At 38.8% G+C, this 20,752-nt stretch overlaps 1 protein-coding gene and 2 long non-coding RNA genes across 10 annotated transcripts in view; 1 reads left to right on the top strand and 2 right to left on the bottom strand.

The window, feature by feature from the left end:
* The window catches only part of dctn1b (dynactin 1b), a 45,992-nt gene extending 25,259 nt beyond the window's left edge, over nucleotides 1-20,733 (top strand). For 2 of the 4 annotated variants that reach the window (XM_046062202.1, XM_046062203.1), the window contains 24 exons: nucleotides 1,465-1,641; nucleotides 4,671-4,868; nucleotides 5,878-6,082; nucleotides 6,977-7,055; nucleotides 7,263-7,422; nucleotides 7,685-7,789; nucleotides 8,635-8,826; nucleotides 8,922-9,038; nucleotides 9,253-9,405; nucleotides 9,700-9,860; nucleotides 10,893-11,061; nucleotides 11,790-11,858; nucleotides 12,169-12,381; nucleotides 12,575-12,736; nucleotides 13,367-13,498; nucleotides 13,630-13,758; nucleotides 13,963-14,105; nucleotides 14,187-14,353; nucleotides 14,545-14,556; nucleotides 15,905-16,032; nucleotides 16,630-16,816; nucleotides 17,028-17,101; nucleotides 17,283-17,372; nucleotides 18,509-20,733. In XM_046062202.1, the coding sequence (XP_045918158.1) occupies nucleotides 1,465-1,641; nucleotides 4,671-4,868; nucleotides 5,878-6,082; nucleotides 6,977-7,055; nucleotides 7,263-7,422; nucleotides 7,685-7,789; nucleotides 8,635-8,826; nucleotides 8,922-9,038; nucleotides 9,253-9,405; nucleotides 9,700-9,860; nucleotides 10,893-11,061; nucleotides 11,790-11,858; nucleotides 12,169-12,381; nucleotides 12,575-12,736; nucleotides 13,367-13,498; nucleotides 13,630-13,758; nucleotides 13,963-14,105; nucleotides 14,187-14,353; nucleotides 14,545-14,556; nucleotides 15,905-16,032; nucleotides 16,630-16,816; nucleotides 17,028-17,101; nucleotides 17,283-17,372; nucleotides 18,509-18,646 (3,360 nt within the window). In that variant the 3' untranslated portion in view covers nucleotides 18,647-20,733. Of the gene's footprint in view, nucleotides 1-731; nucleotides 753-1,464; nucleotides 1,642-4,670; nucleotides 4,869-5,877; nucleotides 6,083-6,976; nucleotides 7,056-7,262; nucleotides 7,423-7,684; nucleotides 7,790-8,634; nucleotides 8,827-8,921; nucleotides 9,039-9,252; nucleotides 9,406-9,699; nucleotides 9,861-10,892; nucleotides 11,062-11,789; nucleotides 11,859-12,168; nucleotides 12,382-12,574; nucleotides 12,737-13,366; nucleotides 13,499-13,629; nucleotides 13,759-13,962; nucleotides 14,106-14,186; nucleotides 14,354-14,544; nucleotides 14,557-15,904; nucleotides 16,033-16,629; nucleotides 16,817-17,027; nucleotides 17,102-17,282; nucleotides 17,373-18,508 lie in introns of all 4 variants that reach the window. The other 2 variants (XM_046062199.1, XM_046062200.1) reach the window with 2 other exon arrangements.
* On the bottom strand, nucleotides 5,593-7,539 carry LOC123978756. Its single transcript, XR_006827049.1, has 3 exons — nucleotides 7,233-7,539; nucleotides 6,935-7,093; nucleotides 5,593-6,088 (listed from the first exon to the last, which is right to left on the bottom strand). It is a non-coding gene; the product is annotated as an uncharacterized LOC123978756 (long non-coding RNA).
* On the bottom strand, nucleotides 12,518-16,809 carry LOC123978755. Of its 5 annotated transcripts, none has more exons than XR_006827046.1 (4): nucleotides 15,887-16,103; nucleotides 13,947-14,088; nucleotides 13,536-13,704; nucleotides 12,518-12,703 (listed from the first exon to the last, which is right to left on the bottom strand). It is a non-coding gene; the product is annotated as an uncharacterized LOC123978755 (long non-coding RNA). The 5 variants fall into 5 exon arrangements; XR_006827047.1 differs by lacking the exon at nucleotides 12,518-12,703 and adding an exon at nucleotides 16,552-16,809 and having other exon boundaries at nucleotides 13,163-13,704; nucleotides 15,887-16,005; XR_006827048.1 differs by lacking the exon at nucleotides 12,518-12,703 and adding an exon at nucleotides 16,552-16,809 and having other exon boundaries at nucleotides 13,163-13,704; nucleotides 13,947-14,085; nucleotides 15,887-16,005.
* Nucleotides 20,734-20,752: the final 19 nt, after the last annotated feature.

Genomic DNA, 20,752 nt, shown 5'->3' with positions numbered 1-20,752 from the left:
AGGATTGTCTCCACTTTATTTAGGATGTGCATGTTTGTCCTTTATGGCAAATCCCTCCTCCTCCAAAGTAGTTTCATTCAAAGTTAAAATAATGTAACCCAGGTCTGCTGGCCAGACTCTACAGAAATGAGATAAGAACAAAGTGTGAATATCTCTTAGCACACGTCACTGAAAATCTACTCATCCAACCAACTGTGTAGCATGTCTGAAACACGGGATGTAGCTGGATAACAAGCTATTAACCCAGCACTGTCTACAGTATCAAAGCAGTACAACAGAATTGGGTTCCATCTCCCGTCCCCTGAGACACAATGCAGCCATTCTGGTCACATTGGCTGTACCAGTCACGGTGTCCATGTTACTGAGGTTTTTGGTCACATGGTTGGAAGAGATGAGGCCCTGGAGACCAGCTAGGAAAAGAGAGATCCGAGATGAAAACAACTGAGTAGAGATCTATAGTGATATTACTTAATAATTGATTCATTGTGGTACTTTTTAGAGCAACAAAAGAAAGACTTCCATAGGTTATTGTACGTAAAGTTACAGGCCAGTTTACCGTCATAAAAGGTCATCCCATTTTGTCCTTTTGTCTCTGATTTCCAGTTTAATATGAAATTTGCCTTGAATCACTAACCTTGGCTGTTTGTTTCCTTCCATTCCCTCCTCCCCTGCTGCTCTTTGACCTTTTCCACTTCCTCTCCTCCTCTTTTTCTTCTCCGTCTGCTCCTCAGACCACGGCCAGAAGGCCCAAGGTGAGCCCAGTCTCCAAAGTCTTCAGGGCTTTCCATTTCTGTCAATTATTTATGCGTGATTGTTGTTTTACTTGATGAAGGCGTTTGTGTAAGTGATACCAAGTGAGTAGTCACAGTCCATTTTATTTTCATTAGAGGAATGACAGTTTTGGTTAATGGCACCAATATGTTTCACTGGTTTTCCTTTTTTTGTGTCCATTTGGACTTCTTCATATTGATATTTACAGCACAAATACTGTCCCCTTTCTCCACCGAGTATTTATGTGTTCACGTTTGTGTTGTCAAAGTTACTCTTTTGGAGCATTTTTTGTTTTTTTGCAGTTTGTAATTGTGTACTAAAATCAGGTCTGTGGCCAACATGGAGGTCCCCTGCAGAATTGGAAGTTTGCAAATACAAAATTAGACACACCAAAAAATTGTTTGTGATGTTAGGTCAGTTTTGTAATTATATAAAGATGAAAGTAAATCGTTTTACAGTGAAAATATCTTGAAAGTGTTTATGTTTGTTTATGTTAATTGTAAACACATATCCTAAATCATGTCAAAACCAGAATAAGATTCAAAAACCACTATTATATGTGCATGTAAACATGCTCAGTGAGGGACCTCCATTATAGCTGATTACATCACCAGGCAGCTTTTATACTTAGTGGGATATTTCTTAGGAAATCTTTTACTAGATTTCTTATAGTTTTTTCCCTTGGTCCTTTAGCAGCCCAGCCGACCTGCAGGTACTGGTGGGAAGGGGGCTGCGTCCGGCTCGGCCTCGGCCTCTGCTGGGGAGATGAGCAGCAGCGAGCCCAGCACGCCGGCCCAGACCCCTCTGGCCGCTCCAGTCATCCCTACGCTCCACTCCCCTGGAAACCCTCCGGCTCCCGTGCCCAGCAAGGTCAGTACCAGCTTAAAACATCACACTGGTGTAATGGCGTGAAAAGGAAAGGGCTGCTTGCCAATGAATTAAGAACAAGTTGCATCCACCAGGTGCATAGTGGCAATACTGGAAGTCTTCATTCTTTATGCAGTGCTTGTTACAGACAGATTTTATTGGTTTTATATATAGGAAACAGGTGACTAACACCAGCTATGAGGATAGATTTTGATCTATAAAAAACAGTAATTACATGTTTGTAATCAGGAATAAGATAGGGGACACGTGACACTGTCGTTTTGTAACACAGTGTCACGTGCCAATGAGATCAAAGAGGTCTATAAGTCATAGTAGCAGAAGTGTGGGAGTTAAATCACATGTGACATGTCTTTCCTATAGCTCCTCTAAATATATAGCTTTTTTTGACACAGCTGTCAGTTTGTATTGGTGTCATAAAAAAACAAATGAGCTGGAGGCCTTAACTGTGACATTTCAGTGTAATAAAAGGGAAACACTAAATATTTAGTTGTAATTCATAATGTAGCATCTATCTTTTAGTCATATAATCCACCAACAACTGCCCCAAGGCAATTTACTTGCACTAATTAGTGGGAAATACATGCTCTTTCCACACACTTGTGTCTAACAGGGAGTGGTCAGTATAAGCCCACACCTGATGTCCAAGTACAACAACAAAGCAGGGCTGTGTTGGTGGTGGTGGTGGTTTGTACAAATGAAACAGTTGCTGTGTCCCAAATCCATTCTACACTAAAGCAGACACGATATGATATACTTTATTGTCCCCATGGGGAAAATAGTTTTGGTTTAGTGAAGCTGCATACATTACAAATAATAAATAAATAATTTACAGTCAACAGACAAACAGACATCTGAAAGAAAAAAAAAATAAAGACAGTATGCATATGAAATACACTCCATTTTTGAGTGTGCTGTTGATTAATACTATATATATGAAATGAAGGAGCTGCTCACAGCTGGGAAAAATAAATGTGGGTGGTGGTGAAACAGCTCCAAAAAAGTATTTTTTATCAAATCTTGGGATAAAACATTTAGATGTGTCTTTGTGAGGTAGAGACCTATATGAGCTAATTGCAGATAAATCTGTATGGTACGGGTGTTGAAGTCTCATAACTACACATAACAAATGTTAGGGATAATCTTTGTTTGTGTTATGGGTTTATACAAAGAAGAAGAAAAAAAAGAATATCGGCCAATATATCGGAATAATCAATAACGATCAAAAGTTTGCTTGACATCTGATGTCACATGTACTGTATAATTTCCTGATAGTATAAAATTAAAAGTGTTAAAAGTTGATTGATATTTTGTATACTAACTGCTTAAACAACATACTGTGATGATTAGTATAATTTATAGTAAAAAAAAAATTTATTTTACCAGGAAGTCTCATTGAGATCAAAAATCTCTTTTACAAGAGACACCTGGCCAAGGTAGCAGCCATACATACTTTATAGAATCAGTATGTAGTATATATTTGGGTCATAACTGTAGTGTTCAGCTGGAAGTGGTCAGAAGTACAACAGGCCATACCTGAGGTCCTTATACCTTTGAATCTTCAGAGATTAGTTAGTTATTTAGAGGTTAGTGCTTATTTTCCATTTAAAGGTTGAGGTGGAGCTTCTTCTTAATCAAATAACTGGTAAAACGCCAAAAGCACCTGAAGCTGAAAGCAATCTTGATGTAGTTCTGTATGTCTTCTTTCAAAAGAGTCCCTTTGAGCTGTACAAGGTTTTGAGCCATCCATATTATGGATGAATTTAACCACGGTGTTAATAGGAGTAAATGATTCTGGAGATTCAGGGATATACGGCGGGGTGTCATCTGCATAGGGGTAAATATTTATCTGTAGAATTTCCGAATGATAAAACATACTAATGAAAGAAAAGGGGGCCTAGGATTGATCTGTGAGGGACACCACACCCAACACTCAGTTTTAAGCACTATCGTAACTATACACAGTACATTTCGCATCCCATACCAGTGTATAATGGTCTCCTACTTCTGAATGTTACGTGCAGCTGATTTAAAAAAATGTCATCAACTGGGGATAAAGAGGAAGTATCAGCACTTCAGCTACTGGCTTTTAGTTTGCTGCTTCTCAGAATTGAGACAAAGCAGTTATCACTGATGTGATTAGGTCTGGAGCACACAGTCAATTAAGCATTATTAAGTCCAAATGTTAGTTGATTTGAACCAGTAAAGTTGCTTAATTGTCTGTGAGCCCTTCGTTAATCATGAGCTGGGTAAAGGTTGAATCCCCTGCTTGTTGTTTGAGCTATGATAGAGAGAAGCGACACGTACGTTAATTTGTAGCTAAATGTCAGGGATTATCACTTTAACATTTTGTAAAAGTCAACTGCCATCTAGTGTTTAATTTTAAACACAGACATAATCAGTCTGATTCGTATTTTATGCCCTCAGGAGGACGTCACTATGGAGACACAGGTGCTGTCATGTGGTGTGATGTTTTTCAGCTTGATACTGCAGTGTTGTTTTTCTCTCACTAACATTTTAACAAGTTGTCAAAAGTGTGACTTCTTTAATTGGTGTGTGAGGTGGCTCCATGCTCTGTTCACTGGCTGGATTTCTGTGAAAAGGAACACACATTTATTGCAGGATTGAATTAAAATCTCCAGCTGTTAAGTGGTGTGTGTGATTAAGTGAAGTGTCCTTCCTGACGAGGCATGTGTGTCTTGACGCTGACTTCCTTCTCTCCAGAGTTACTGCATGGCAAGTGAAATCTAGAGCTTTCTAACACATAAAAAAAGATGAAGGTGCTGTTACCTTTGAATGAAAACTTTATACCAGCAAGGTAAACAGTTCACCATTATTCACTGAGAAAAAAACAGGGGAATCATGGAAGTGAACCAGAATTAAAACTAAACGTCCTGCACAAGCCACATGTGTTGAAACTAATTAAAACATCTCATCACCCATCCTCCATTTTTATGCCTCTCCATCCTTTCATTACCCTTCATCCTCTCTCTCCGCCATATGTCCTATAACAGGAGGAGGAGGCACTGCGTGCTCAGGTGAAGGACCTGGAGGAGAAGCTGGAGACGCTGAAGATGAAGCGGACTGATGACAAGGCGAAGCTAAAGGAGCTGGAGAAGCACAAGATCCAGCTGGAGCAGCTGCAGGAGTGGAAGACCAAGATGCAGGAGCAGCAGGCTGAGCTGCAGAAACAACTGAAAGAGGCCAAGAGGGTAAGGAGCAGCAGATGAAAGAGTAGATGGTGGAGAGGCTGCCTGATGAATATGGGTGGGTGGATGACTGGATTGGAAGTACACGTGATCAGTGTGTCCACAAAATGGCTGCAGACACAGGAGAAGTCAAGATGATGAAAATTAAGGGTATGAATAGGTGTAAGTGTCAAAACTGAATGGTGAAGAATAAGATTCATGGCCATGGGCAAAAGTAAAGGTTTTGAATATAATGTAAAGAACATTACCTGTCCAAACTATGTACTAGGGATCTGATAAAAACTGACAGACAGATGCTGATATTTTTATCTGATATTTGGCAGTGCTGTTTGGTGCTTTTAAAGACCTAAACAACAATTTTTTACTATGAATGGTTTGATCCTACATGAACACAAGATGTTCTGTGGAACAATTTTGGTTATTTTACATGAGAGATTTTGTCGTTGATTTTCCTGCTGGCTTGAAGTGGACTGGGCTCAATTTTCGAGTTATTTGTGTATGTTGCCATGGTACTGCTAATCAAACCACACCCATGCAGTCCTGATGAAGCAGATTAGCTTAGGTTTTGACTGTTTTATGTTTTAACTTTAAAACCTTCTTCAAGTGCAAACTGTGAACAAAAATACTGAATGTAACATGGAAGTATCTGACAGTAACCTCTCCGAAATATGTACTAGATACTGATGCTTTTTTTTGCCTTGAAATTTGACCATTTCTACATTAACACATGACAAGTATTTACGTTTTTCATCCAAGAACAATACTGCTGTCAGGGTAGAGGAGAGGAGTGTTTCCACTAATATGAGATGATTAGATGTTAGCAGAATTGCCAACTGTGCCCATTCAGCAGCAGAAAGAAAACATAATACTGCCTTTATATTAATTTGTTTTTATTTTTAACTTCATCTTTTGTTAAGATGAAGTTGAAAAATGTCCAAATGTCCTAGGAGGTTTTAAATACTGTATTAAGACTATATAGACAACTGTACATAACAGAGTTCTGTGTGTGTAGGAGGCTAAAGAAGCCCTGGAGGCGAAGGAGCATTACATGGAGGAGATGTCAGACACAGCGGATGCGATCGAGATGGCCACGCTGGATAAGGAGATGGCTGAGGAGAGGGCAGAGTCTCTGCAGCTGGAGGTCGACTCCCTCAAGGAGAAAGTAGACGAGCTCACCATGGACCTGGAGATCCTCAAGCACGAGATTGAGGAGAAAGGTACTGCTGAGACGCAGAGATGAGAACACGTTTTATTATAAATATATTTTTCAAAATTGGCAAAGCAAATTTGCTTTATAAGTTTTGGTTGTATTGCTTTTATTTTGTATTAATTCAACAGTTCACAATAGAGCAATGGAACAACTCACTTCTTTAATAACCCTTATTTAACCCTGCATGTGGAAACTAACATGATTTTTTATCCAAAAATAATTATTACATATTGATGTTGCGTCAGTAACCTCTTGCTGCAGGTAGCAACTGAAAAACATTTTCATTAAGGCAACATAGGCTTCCTGCTTTAATACATAATCGTTTCAGTCTTTTAGGCCTAAATCCTTAACACAATATCAGAAATAAACCTGTGAGCTGTTAAAAAATAGCCAGATGTTCTCATAGTGATAGGCTTAAAATGCTCTGTACAGAAGGGAGCAAAATTAAATAATGAAATTTCTGTCTGAACTGCACTCATAGAAATTGAAGTTTGCATAAAATATGGATGAGTTATTCTGTGTTACTATCAAGTGGCACAGGAGCAGAAATAACAAAGGTTGGCCTAAAACGTGATGAGACTGTTGAAATGGTTTAGAGCCAGTTATCATTGACCTCTGAGTGCAGCACTTTTTTGTCATTCTGGAAAGTTTTTTTTTTTTTATAACTGCAGCAAGTGGAGCTAACAGTGATCAGAGCCAACTCAAAACAACAGTCCCATTTGTTTAATTGAAACTTGCCATCGTCTCTCTTGGCAATAACATGCAGCAACATCAATTCTCTTGAAGTGTCATTTGGTGACTTACATTAAAAAGTTTTTTTTTAACCCGCTGCAGAAAAAAGGAAGTATATTTCACCCACCGGATCCCATAGAGCTCAGTTGATTTTTCCGGCCTTTCACAGGTTCGGATGGTGCTGCCTCCAGTTACCATGTGAAACAGCTTGAAGAGCAGAATGGCAGACTTAAGGAAGCACTGGTCAGGTAGGTGTGTTGACACTTCTTTTACTGGTCTCTTCGCCCTACAGGAAAGCCATGAAAAGTCATGAATTATTATGGTGGGCACTAATTATGGTGTCATTTTGCTTCATTGAAGTTGACAATAAATAGAGATAAGAAGGAGAGAATGTAAAGAAATTCAATAAAGTTCTTGATCCAGACCTTAGTGATCTATTTTTTCCTGTGTGTCAGGATGCGCGATCTGTCAGCATCAGAAAAGCAGGAACATGTGAAGTTGCAGAAGCAGATGGAGAAGAAGAATGTGGAGCTGGACGCACTGAGAAGCCAGAAAGAAAAACAGCAGGAAGAGATGAAGGTGGCAGAAAAGACCATTGACGAGCTGAAAGAACAGGTAAGTGTTTTATCACACAGGCTGAACTTCTGACAGGCTGAGCTGCTGCAGCTATACAGTGACATAAATCAGCCTGCAGGCCACCAGCATCAGCCTCTTTACTCTTTAGTGGCGGGTTTTTTTTTTATTAGATTAGATATTTGGAGTTTTCCTTAGAAACTTATTGTAGTGTAAAAATTTTTAAGGATGACATCGGCTAGTTGATTGATAAATATTAATTTAATACTGCCATTTCTGATGATGGTGATGTGCTTTGCTTCAGGTGGATGCGGCCTTGGGGGCGGAGGAGATGGTGGAGATGCTGACAGAGAGGAACCTGGACCTGGAGGAGAAAGTCCGGGAGCTGAGGGAGACTGTCACTGACCTGGTGAGTGGAACTCATCAATCTCACAGAGTTTTTATTTTTGCATCTGTTGATGGCAGCAACAAACAAAAATGCAAACACAGACGTCTAATGTGACATTAAGTTAACAAAAACACAACGTTGATTAATTTTGCTCTTTAAAAGAATCTAAGACTAATGACTGGGACTCATTGTTCCAGCTCAGCCCCCCTGTGTGTATTTATAGGACTGAGGTTAGAGAAAATTAAAGTGCCACACTTTGCTGACTCATTTCATTATTGATATGGGCCACGGTCGTTAATATGTATGTGCTGCCCCCTGGTGTTTGTTTTCGCTGCTTCATTGTTCGGATACTATTTGAATTCGGTTGAAGTCCACTTCTATCATCCAACCCTGTAGAAGAAATCCCACTGGTCTGTCATTGTGTCTGGCACAAGTAATCACTTACAGTATGTGCAGAATTTGTATGGCATTTTTCCAAAACATTACGCCAGCAAACGTTTTGTGGTGGACGGGACAAATTATACATGTAGCTTTGAATTATGAAGTATTTTTAAGACAGATTACCCCCATCAATGTGATTTGCTTTATAGTAAAAATAGTTTTTCCACATGACATTATAGAAAACAATTAAAAAAATATTTTTTAAAAATAAATAAAAGAAAAACTAAAAACATACAGGAGTAAAAATATGTTTACATTTCTGGCAAAGACATTAGCGATTTGTTGCAATAAAAGGGTTGTTACAGCAGCGTAACGAGAAAATCTGAGAAACAAGAAATGTAATAATTTGAAATTTCAAAGGTGGTCACCACAGTATTCCAGTAAATGGCTGACCCTGTTTGTTGGTCGTTGCCTCCACCCTTCAGGAAGCTATAAATGAAATGAACGATGAGCTGCAGGAGAACGCCAGAGAGACGGAGTTGGAGCTGAGGGAGATGTTGGATCTGGGCACCGCGAGAGTCCGAGAGGCTGAGAAACATGTTGAGGCTGCACAGGAGACGGTAGCTGATTACCAGCAGACCATCAAGAAATACCGCGAGCTCACAGCACACCTGCAGGTACAGACAGTCAACATGAGTGAGACCCATGTCGATTGATCATACATGTTTCTGTCTAATAATCCATCCTGATTGTTCCTTTGTGTTTGCTGCAGGAAGTAAACAGAGAGCTGACCAGCCAGCAGGAAGCCTCAGCGGAGCTGCTGCAGCAGCCGCCAGCTGAGATGTTTGATTTCAAGATTAAGTTTGCAGAGACGAAGGCCTACGCCAAGGTCAGAGACAATAAGAGGTCTTTGGTCTGAATAATGTGTAGTTCTCATTAGTGTGATAACATATAATGTGATTCAGTGACCGCCTGAATGTCCTTTTAGTTTAACTTTTTGCAAGTCAGCTTGGATCTGTGTATTATTTTTGATGTCTGTAATTACAAATTGGCTCTAAGGCTGGGACTGTAAATGTTGTCCTTTGTGTCGTGTGTATTTTCAGGCAATTGAGATGGAGCTGAGGAAGATGGAGGTGGGTCAGGCCAACAGACACGTTTCTCTTCTGACCTCCTTCATGCCCGAGTCCTTCCTTCGTCATGGCGGAGACCACGACTGCATCCTGGTGCTGCTGCTCATCCCCCGGCTCATCTGCAAGGTAAACAGTTCACTTTTTTATACACAGAGCCGTGGTTTTCAGAATAAAAACAATTCCGTAGTTAGCAGTTAGTAGTCAGAAAGATATCCCATCAATTGTGGGAGTTCAGAATTTCAAGGAGTCATTTGATCTCTTACTGAATATGCTAATTTTTCACATCACTGAACTATCTTTTCATACTAAGACTACTTTGAGATGTGGATTATTAAAAAGGGGGCTGCAAATCAATACCTTTTAAATGATTTAATTTAGTGTATTTCTGAATTATGTTAAACTATCTGTGTGTGTCTGCAGGCCGAGCTGATCAGCAAACAGGCCCAAGAGAAGTTTGACCTGAATGAGAACTGTGTGGAGCGAGCTGGGCTGAAGGGAGCCATCGGAGAGCAGCTGAGCTTTGCTGGTGGTTTGGTCTATTCGCTCCACCTGCTGCAGGCCACGCTACATAAATACGAGCAGTATGTTTCACTACGGTCTCTAAATCAAGGACATACAGCAGGAGAAAGTTTGAGCACTGACAGATGACTGACACGCTTATCTCTGCTCAATTTCCCATTTTATCTAAACCTGTAAACTCAATTGCTTCTCAGTCTTCTCTTTGTGAGAAACTCCTCTCCTTCTGTGCAGTTTGTGTGATTGTGTGCTTTGCTATGATAACACAATGTGCAGCATGTGATATGATGTAGTTTTACTTTAATTTTCAGAAGGGAAAATTTGAACCTCTACTCTACTACATTCATCAGACAGTAACTAGTTAAATTAGAATTAAGATTTTAACAACAAAACATATGATCTGATTATAAAATATGATACTGTGCTATAGGTAAAACTATCCAACAGTGTTTAAAGTAGTTCAGATGTTCTCCACCTCCACCAACTGCAACATTAAAGTGATGTACATATTAATACATTTATTAAATAAAATGCTGCTCATGTGTTAAAACATCAGTAAAAATATTCAAATAATATAAGTTAATATATTTTCTGAAAGGGTCCATTCAGCCCAAAAAGTACTTTTACGTTAATACTTCAAGTTAATTTTGCTGTTAATACTTTTGTACTTTTATTTAACTGAAATCTTTAATGCAGTAAAATGCTTTTATTTGTAAGAGAGTATTTTTACAGAGCGGTATTGCTACTTTCACTAGAACATATTTTTCATTGTTACCACAAAATGAAATGAATAAGTAATGTGTGCATGAAATAAACTAAAAATACAGATTAATTTCTAAACAAATATAAGGAATCAAACAGATATTTAGCTCCTGTTTCCACAGAATGATGCCTTTAGGAGCTACGGAGGAATACTTACATGTCAGCTTTGATTTATGTGCCACATCACATGGACACCTGCATGTTTGACTGGACAGAGTGATCACATCTTAACACAGCTCAGTTGAATTTAATCATGACAATAATCATGTTGTCTTTTGTTTGACTCTATATAACGTAAAAACACTCAAATAAATCTCTGTTTGTGTGTGTGTCAGGGCTCTGGCTCAGTGCAGTGTGGAAGTCTACAAGAAGATCGGCTCTTTGTACCCGGAGATGAGCGTTCACGAACGTTCTCTGGATTTCCTCATCGACCTGCTGCACAAAGACCAGCTGGACGAGACGGTCAACGTGGAGCCGCTCACCAAGGCCATTAAATACTATCAGGTGCACACATATAACACTAACACATACACACACTGTTATAGTTCATTATTTCATTTAAATCTAATATAGCGACAATTTCACATGAGAAGACGATATATCTATATGGTAATTAACCTCTCCATGTATTTATTCTCTGTTTTTTTACATAAATTGTGTGCGGACATGTACACTTAGAGCTGAAGCACTCAGTTAGTCAATACATTTGTCAACTGACACAAAATATCCCTGTGGAGCAGTGGGTCCCTGTTTTGCTCATATGGGTGACATGAGACATGTCCTGCCAATAGTTCACACTATTCCTCAGATCTATAGATGGTTCTAAGTGCCAAGATTTGCAATGCACTGGCAAAGACAGTAAAGAAGAAGACTGTCAGATAGTAAACATGGATGTAAATAATTCAACTTTACAAATATTTTATGAAGAAGGAAATACATTCATCTTTGTTTGTCTGACCTCAAGGATACACACAATGAGTTTTGGTTAGAAACATTGACTGTAAACATAATGTTTGTTTGCTTACAAGAAAATTTTGCCATGTCATACCAGAGTTGCCATGCCTTGATTTTCTGTTAATCAGTAAAACTATTTATGTAATGTAGCATGTACAATTACAAATGTATTCAAAATACAATTTCACATATAGGTACATTACAAAGTTGAGCTTTGGACACAAACCATGATTCTGCATGTGAATTTATACTTATTTACAAAATGACTCCTTTCTCAGCACCTGTACAGTATCCACCTGGCAGATCAGAATGAGGACTGCACCATGCAGCTGGCTGATCACATCAGAGTGAGTACCAGCATCACCAACAGGCTGTGAGGAGTTTATACAAACAGTAGAACCACATCCCACTTCATCCATCGTCGGTGTCCACTCTTAAACCATCTCACACGTTTTTGATATATTGCTGTAATTGTGCTCCTTCTGTTTCCTGCATTTCCCAGGACATTTTATGTCACATTTCTTAGCTGTAGCTTATAAGTTTGGATGTTGCGTCTTCTTTCGAGTTTAATCAGCTTGTGAGTTGAAAGTGGTATGAACATAATGGCTGTGTATCTAGCTACTTAAACAGTTGATCACCTGTTGTGTCCATGTGCAGTTTACCCAGAGTGCCTTGGACTGCATGGCGGTGGAGGTCGGACGCTTGCGGGCGTTCCTGCACACGGGCCAGGAGAAGGCAGACCTCGCCGTGCTGCTGAAGGACTTGGAGACGTCTTGCAGCGACATCCGACAGTTCTGCAAGAAGATTCGCCGCAGGATGCCAGGAACAGACGCACCGGGCATCCCAGCAGCGCTTAACTTTGGACAACAGGTAACCATTTCAGCAAAACTTCTGGCTACTGCATTCGCCAACTTTTAGTATAGTTTAATTTCAATTATACTTTTTCGTTTAGTTTAAGTTTATTTTATTATATTTAGTAGTAGTAATAGTAGTAGTATTCATTATGTACATTTGTCTTCCCCTGGTCGTGATAACTTCAGTCATGTTGACCTTTGGCCCGCAGGTGTCAGACACCCTCTCAGACTGTAGGAAACACTTGACCTGGGTGGTGGCGGTGCTGCAGGAAGTGGCAGCGGCTGGAGCTCAGATGATGTCGCCTCTGGGTGAGCAGGAGGGGTTGTCAGCCGTCAAACTGGAGGATGTTGCGTTCAAGGCAGGAGAGCAGGTATACACAATAATACGTTACAGTTGATTGGTGTTGGTGACCAACAAAGACACACTAAAATTAAAAAGACGATTTATAATTTTTAATGGCCATACTCTGCAAGAGGTTCAGTACCATCAGAAACTCTAACAACTGCATTTTTTGTTCGGGCCCACAATAATTGTGTGTTGTAATGTAATTATTATCATCATATTTTAATAATTAAAGCAACATTTCTCCAATAATCTCAATAACAAAAGACTTTCTTTAAAGAAATTCTACTGCTGAAGAACAGCTCTGATGTGTAGAAAAGTTATTCAAGTGTTGAAAATACTCTCAATTTAAACTAGCTGGTATTTACCTGAAAAACAACAACTGGATGTGGTGTTTATATAAAATGTCATCTTGCAAATGAGTGGTAGTTATGTGTAACAATGAATAAGTCAATTAATGAATGAATGGTTTATTTTGGTTTACATTATAATGTACAAAGAATGACCATTTTTAATATGCAATTAAGCCCAAGGCTAATATTTGCCTATTCTATACACTAGAATGCAGAATACCAGCAATACGAAAGAAACAAAAGAAGAGAAGGAAAAAAAACAAACAAGAAAAACTAACTTTAAAAAGTTAAACGATCATTTTCAGATTTATGGATCCCAGGGTGCAAACCCCTACGAGTATCTGCGGCAGTCTTGTAGCATCGTCATAGCAACCATGAACAAGATGGCCACCGCCATGCAGGAGGGAGAATATGACTCAGACAAGCCTCAAAACAAGGTAATTAAGTGTCTTGAAAAGCATTTTGGGTTCTCACCTTGACATGATTTATTGCGGTGCAAGTTTTGGTTATGACTGCCGTATTAGATTTTTCAGTTTTGATTATATGACTTTCTTTTGCCATCTATCAGAACCCTCCACCTGTGGATTTGCGGGCAGCGGCTCTTCGAGCTGAAATCACAGATGCAGAGGGTCTTGGCTTGAAGCTGGAGGACAGAGAGACAGTCATCAAAGAGCTGAAGAAGTCTCTTAAGATCAAGGTAGGTAAACACGCCTACATGAGAATAAAAACACACTGAACATAGAACTGTGGATTCATTGTTGCCATCTGTGTCATCTAAATGGAAAATAAGATAGGTGAGATTTAACTGCATTAGCACAAGTCATGACATTGGCAAATAAGTTGTCAGTTGTTTTAGAATAAAGTTTAATGTTTATTGCACCAAACCTGTGTGGGTTTCCAGGGAGAGGAGCTTAGCGAGGCAAACGTCCGCCTCAGTCTGTTGGAGAAGAAGCTGGACAGTTCATCCAAAGACGCAGACGAACGTGTTGAAAAGATTCAGACTCGACTGGACGAAGCCCAGACTCTGCTGAAGAAGAAAGAGAAGTAAGAGCGACCCAAGACTGTAGATTTCATGTTGTGGAACAGATGTCTAACAGCTAAGCAATGTCGTTCTCCTCTCTGCAGGGAGTTCGAGGAGACGATGGACGCTCTGCAGGCCGACATCGACCAGCTGGAGGCGGAGAAGGCCGAGCTGAAGCAACGGATCAACAGCCAATCAAAGATGACCGTCGACGGGCTGAGAGGAACCGGCCCATCAGGAATCGCTTCCATCGTCACTGGAATTGCAGGAGGTAAGTGGCACGAAAACTACGTGACCATACATTCACCAGCAACAGGCAGAAAACTAAAGCAGCCACATTACTACATGTGCTTGTGGCTGGAACAGATTTATCACCCTGTTATAATTACTCCAACTACTGTGTTTAATTTCTCCTTTTAACCTCCTCTTTGTATTTTTAATCTCTTACTTTACCTTCTGCAGAGGAACAGAAAGGTATATACATGCTCGTATTGACATCTGTTGCTGATCCCGCATGCTAATATTTGTTTCAAAAAGAACTAACGTTAAGCATGGTTTGACAGCAGTTGATGCTACATGCATGCTTCATTCAGAGTTTCTGCAGGTCTTGAAAAGTCCTTTAAAAAGCACTGAATTCAGTTTCTTTAAAAAAATATCCTTTGGAAAGTAGTGTGTACTGTGTTATTTAGTTATTAAATATTTTTGTATCTGATTGTGGAATCAGCAGTCAGAAACAGCTCAGAATGGGATTTTAGCCAAACTTAAATTAATTCTTGAATAATATTTCTGCTGCTTATCTGGGTCCATTATATCATTAAGAATTGTTTTTATACACTGCTGGAAAGTACAAGAAGAAAAGAGATAATACATTTTTTATATTAATAATTTAATATGGTCTACTGGACCATATGATTGTGAAAAAGGGTATTAAATTGCTTTTTTGTGGTGTTAAAATGTCTTGAATTGAACTTAAACCCTGCAGAAACCCTGTGGGTTAACCATTAAGACTGAAAATGATGTATCCAAATATATCTATTAATGTGATTCATCTCATAAATCTGCATTTTCTGGCATGTACATAATCTTCTTGCATGGTCTTTATTTGGCAACTCTGCTCAGTATGTACATCACACCAATTTCAAGTTGTTTATTTTCTTTGTTTTTGACATGTTGGCTGTTATAATTAAAAATTACACCAGAGAAGAAAAACTTAATGATTATGATTTTACCTCTTCTGAACTATTAAAAAACAGTGGTGGAAGAAGTATTAAGATTCTTTTCTTAAGTAAAAGTAGTATTACTACAGTGTAAAAATAGAAAGGCTAGATCTTACTGTAGTATTATTTAGAAATAATTTTAAAAAGCTAAATGTAAGTAAAGTATGACAAGTGGCTCCTGTCAGTGTTAAATTATACAATATTTCCACTACTTTTATACTGTTGACTAGTTTAATCTGTAACAATGCATTGTGTTTCATAAGCTCATCACAGGTTTAGTATATCAAATCTTAAGGTAAGGGGTAACAACAGCTGTCAGATGATTGAAGTGGAATAAGAAGTACAATATTTAAATCTAAAATGTACTGGAAAGTAACATAAAATGGGAATACTCTTAGGTTCTGTACTAAAGTATGCACACTAACACGTTTAAATGCGGCAGCTGTAAACAAATTGTTTTGTTTGTTTGGACATGAAGAGTTGGAGAAAGAAAGAAAAATTACTTCAGATGGCTGGAGTGTTTATTTTTAGCAAACACTCCATATATAAATGAGATTCGGGTCCAGTCAGGTGTTCATAACGTGTACCTGCTCTCGGTCCCGCAGCAAACATGATGTCCAGTGTCGGTTCAGGGTCGGGCATCCAGGTGATCGACTCTCCTCTGCTGACTCAGCAGATTGAAGCTCAGAGACTTTGCATCAAACACCTGAAGAACGACAACAACAGACTGAAGGTGCGAATCATCTCTCCACCATCACAACATCTGACTTGTTGCAAACGTTAACCTTATCTTTATTTAATGACGATCCCTCAAATTCATAGAGTAAGAAAGGCATATTTAAAAAAAAACAAAAACAAAACTTTACTTTTGTGGGGGGGTTGTAAGTAGCTAATATTAGTTTAACAAATTTAGCAAGATAGTTACTCAGAACTCGGGGGGAAACGCAGCTTGCTTTAGCACAAAGCTGTTTTTAACCAAGCCCTTTTCTTGCACCACTTCTTAAGATGTACGTGCTTTAGGCTACATGGAGCCCCACGTGTTTAGAAATGGCCTTTTTATGCTTTTAAATCTCCTTCTTTTGAGCTTTCAGATTACTTATTTTCCCTTCAATGCTAAGCACTTAATCTTTAGCTGCTTTCTTTTCAATTTATTTATTCCTTTTTAAATGAAAAGCACTTTGAGCTGCATGTTTTGTATGAAAGGTGCTATAGAAATAAAGTGTATTATTATGGTTATTTAGTCTTCACTCACTGATGTTATTTGATCCATTTTGCGGTTGTATGGATATATTGTGTGTATGTGGCTGCAGTAACATATTTTCCCTCGCAGGCTGAGAAGATGCGCGCTCAGCTCGCCTCTCTGCCTCCTCTTCGCGTGACCAAAATTCCCTCCAGAGCTGGAGGTCGTCCTGAAGTGCTCTCTAGCGCCCTCTACCGCAAGACCGACCAGCTCCTGGAGACTCTGCTGCAAATGAGCGCAAACGTCAAGGTGGTGGACATCACCGGGAAGTCTCCAGGTATGTGAGTGCAGTGAAAAATAAAAGTGTGCTAATGTCTTCAAAATCTTATGCTTGCCCCGCCCCCCTCCTCCCTTTGTCTCATTCTGTTTTTTATAAATGACACTAAACAATATTTACAGGGTTAGTACATTTAAAATACAGAAAAGAAGAATTACTGCTCAAAGAGAGAAGCAGGTTTGAATAACAGATGTTTTTGTTTGTCCTGCAGTGACACCTAGTGCTCAGCTCCTGGAACAGACAGCTAGATTGCAGTCCCTGAGTGATACTCTGGGCAGACTGAAGGTACGCACACACAGCCCTACACATCTTCGTGACCTCATGCAACAAGGCTTTAAAACACAAGGGAATAAACAAAAAACACACCTAAAACATTTAGTACAAAAAAAAAAACTGCACACTCACCTTTAAGACAAATTCAGATTTCCTCCTCCATGTTTCCTCTTTTTTCTACGCATCCTGTCAGGATGAAGTAGCAGAGCACGTCGTCAACCAGCAACCTGGAGCTCGAGTCACGTCTGACTTTGCGACGTTTCCTTCGACCTCGTTTGTTAAGGTAAGAGAGCCGCTGCAGACGCACTGCCAGTCACAGCTCATCACTTACTTGACCCTTATGTAGGGATTCATAGAAGGTGAATGAAAGTGTCACGGTCATAGCCTTGCTGTTTTTGACAATAATTTGTAACCCTGAAATTCTTTATTTGTAATTGATCAAATTATTTATGCAGGTGTGAAACTGACTTTTTTTCATTTTAGCATGAGAGTAAACCAGACATTTAATCATAACCAGAGTTTATAAAGGTTATTTTAAATAGTTTACACACAACAACCCTAATCTATGTTTTTCGCAAAGATCAAATGCAAAGTTATCTCCTGTTAAATTTCATTCAATTACATTTTTCCAAAAAAGTAACAGCTCCACAAATGTTAAGTATAGAAATAGCTTTATTATTATTATTATTATTATATTAATTATTATTACACCATGCTTACTTTATGATCAGGCTGTAGTTCATTGCATGACATTTATTTTAAAGCTCAGTCTTTTGCCTCAAAAAACAGTTTCCAAATATCTTTAGCAATTTATTTTCTTCTAGGATCACACAAACCTTTTCCATCTTTCAAATGGCTTGTTTTCTTTGCAAGCACTAAGCACTTTATCTTTACCTGCTTTGTATTGAGTCAAAGTTGTTTCCTGTTTTTATTCCTTTTTTAATGTAAATCACTCAAGCTGCATATATTTGTATGACAGGTACTATGTAAATAAAGTGTATTATTATTTAGTCCTCATTCACTGATTTTATTTGATCCATTTTGCTGCTGCTGTCTGAATTTATTGTACACGTGGCTCCAGCCTTTTCCCTCGCAGGCTGGCGAGATGCAGAGATCAGACAAACCTTTTCTAAACCAGATTTTTTAACAGTACTTACTTGTGTAAACACTATCCAGTAGGTAGCACATCAATACAAATTAATTACCTACCTGCCTCTACCTGCTCTCATTAATTTAAAAAGAAAAGATGTAGCTACTCCAACAAAGCACAGTTAGACATCTCGAAGAGCAGAGTAGGAGAGGCAGAAGTCAAAAGGATCTGGCAGGATTCAGTCTTGGGCCACTAGATGTTGATATGGGGACTTACCTCACTCCATAATCTCTCTGCAGATCTAATATTTAACCCTTTTCTGTCTTTAGGCGAAGGACGAGAAGCAGGGCGACACGGTGCTGGTGGGTCGGGTCATGGTGCCGTGTCCCCGCGGTCAGGAGCAGGTCCACCGCCTCGTCCTGTCGCAGTTTCAGCTGCAGAGAGTTCACAGTCTGCTGCGGACCTAAACTTCACCTGCCCTGCAATCCTGCCTGCTGCACCAACACAACACGCCCCCCCATCATCAGCTTGGTAGCCTGGTTTCCACTCCAGGGCCAAACAAGTGAAACCAGGAGGCATTTCAGATCACTAGTGGTGAGATTACAACCTGTGGGAAATCATCAAGTTAATCTGCGACAGTCAGGGCTGTTTGAGACCAGTCTAATCTCTAGGTCATTTAGGTCATTAACCTGTTTTGATGCTGCCTTTTCTTGGTCTCAGGCAATTTTACAATTAGAGCTGAAATTATTAGTCAATTAATCGATTTGTCAATCTACAGAAAATGAATTGGAAACAATTTTGATAACTGATTATTTATTTCAGTAATTTTTCAGACAAAAATGCAAATCAGTCATTGATTTGCTGCTTTTCTTTGTCATATATGACAGTAAACTGAATGTCTTTTGGACTGTCAAAAAGAAAAATGTGAAGAAATTTCAAAATGTCACTTAGGAGCGGATACTGAATATAAATCACTGCAACTGTTAATTTCTGAAAATGTTAAAGCAAAATCCACACCAGGAAAGCAGCATATGCAATTAGTGATGTACTAAAATCAAATATCATCTTTTCCTTCCTGTAAACCTGCAACTTCCCAGTGACAAAAGCAACAACTTTTGGGTGTTCAGCTGATCTTTCTTAATGTGCCCTTTCATTGATCTCAAATCAAATTCGACTTAACTCAAGTTTTCAAAGTGACTTGGATGATACAGCCCTACATACAGTAACTTACATACTGTGTGAGGTGATCATGACTCCATGCTCATAAAATTTAGTTTTATTGCCAGATACAGAAGTAGTGAGACCTGCAACAGCGCTGCTGCATGCTGCCCAGATTCACAGAATTTTTTGTTGCGTAGAATATTTATCAAATTCCTCTTTGGCCATGGTGTGGACCTGCAGTTTGGTTTATGTTAGGCCAGAACATTGGATGTTGCTCCACGTTTCTATGCTACTGTTAATGCTAAACAGGATAAGAAAGATGACTGTGTTGTAAATTTTAATCAGGTGTCACTGTTGTGTGCTCCATTTTTGTAACTTAACTGTCTAAAGGGAAAGAAGGATTAAGTGATTTAAAAAATAATTTTACTGTGGTTTCATATAGAGACTTTTTGCACATATAACAAGTCTTGAATGACAGGAGAAACCATAGAGGAGATCAAAATCCTGCACATTTGCTTTACTTGGATGTAACTTTATTGTTGCAAAGACGTTTCACTGATGGTCTAATGATAAATAGTTTTAGCAATGAAGCTACATGCATGCAAACTATAGTGTGTGTTGAGGATTTTGTATTTTGCTGTGGTTTGATTAAAACCCTGTGGACTGCACAGAACAAGAAAAGCTGATTAACCTCAAGGGATTTACTGTGGAAAATGCAGATTTTTCATGTTTATCTGAAAACAGAGATGATGAAGCATTATATGGTTTAAATTATTTAGTATTTATTACACTCGTGGTGTAAATTTCAGTACATTGTTACCGTTTACTTTTACATGCTTAGTATAAATTGGTAAAGTTACTGATTTACAAAAATCCAGAAACGACTGTATTACTTTGTTCTGCTGAGATTCCTGTTGCTGTTTCAGACTTTAACTTTGTCCGAGCCTTAAACCTGCAGAGAGCCTTGTGGTTAAGAGCGGTCACCTGCCTTATTTTTGATTTGTTTAAAACCTTGTTTGAAGCAAAAATACATCTTTGCCAAAGAATCTTTGTTTCTCTTCACCAACGTTTGCCATCGCTGATTTTAAAAGGCTTTTAGTTTATTAATCCTTGTTAAATTATTTTATTTAAATATTTGTTAGAGTATTTATGTTTACCCAGTACTGTCATAACTTAAAGTGTTATTTTATAATAAATGAGTATAGTGCATCTACAGAACTGTAGTAGAGAAAATACAGACATTTCTTATTTATTCATTATGTAATTTATCTGTTTTCTCTGTGAGCAGCTGATGTGCTGAATCTGCAGCTTGTCTAACTTGTCTTACCTTTTCCTCGTGTGGCTTCCTTCTCTTGCACAGCCAATAACTGATCAATAAAGACATTAAAGCCAATGTGCCTTTGTCAGCCTTG

Source organism: Micropterus dolomieu, linkage group LG11 (assembly GCF_021292245.1).
Source record: "Micropterus dolomieu isolate WLL.071019.BEF.003 ecotype Adirondacks linkage group LG11, ASM2129224v1, whole genome shotgun sequence".
Classification (NCBI taxonomy): domain Eukaryota; kingdom Metazoa; phylum Chordata; class Actinopteri; order Centrarchiformes; family Centrarchidae; genus Micropterus; species Micropterus dolomieu.
This window is presented reverse-complemented; position numbering and strand designations above follow the sequence as displayed.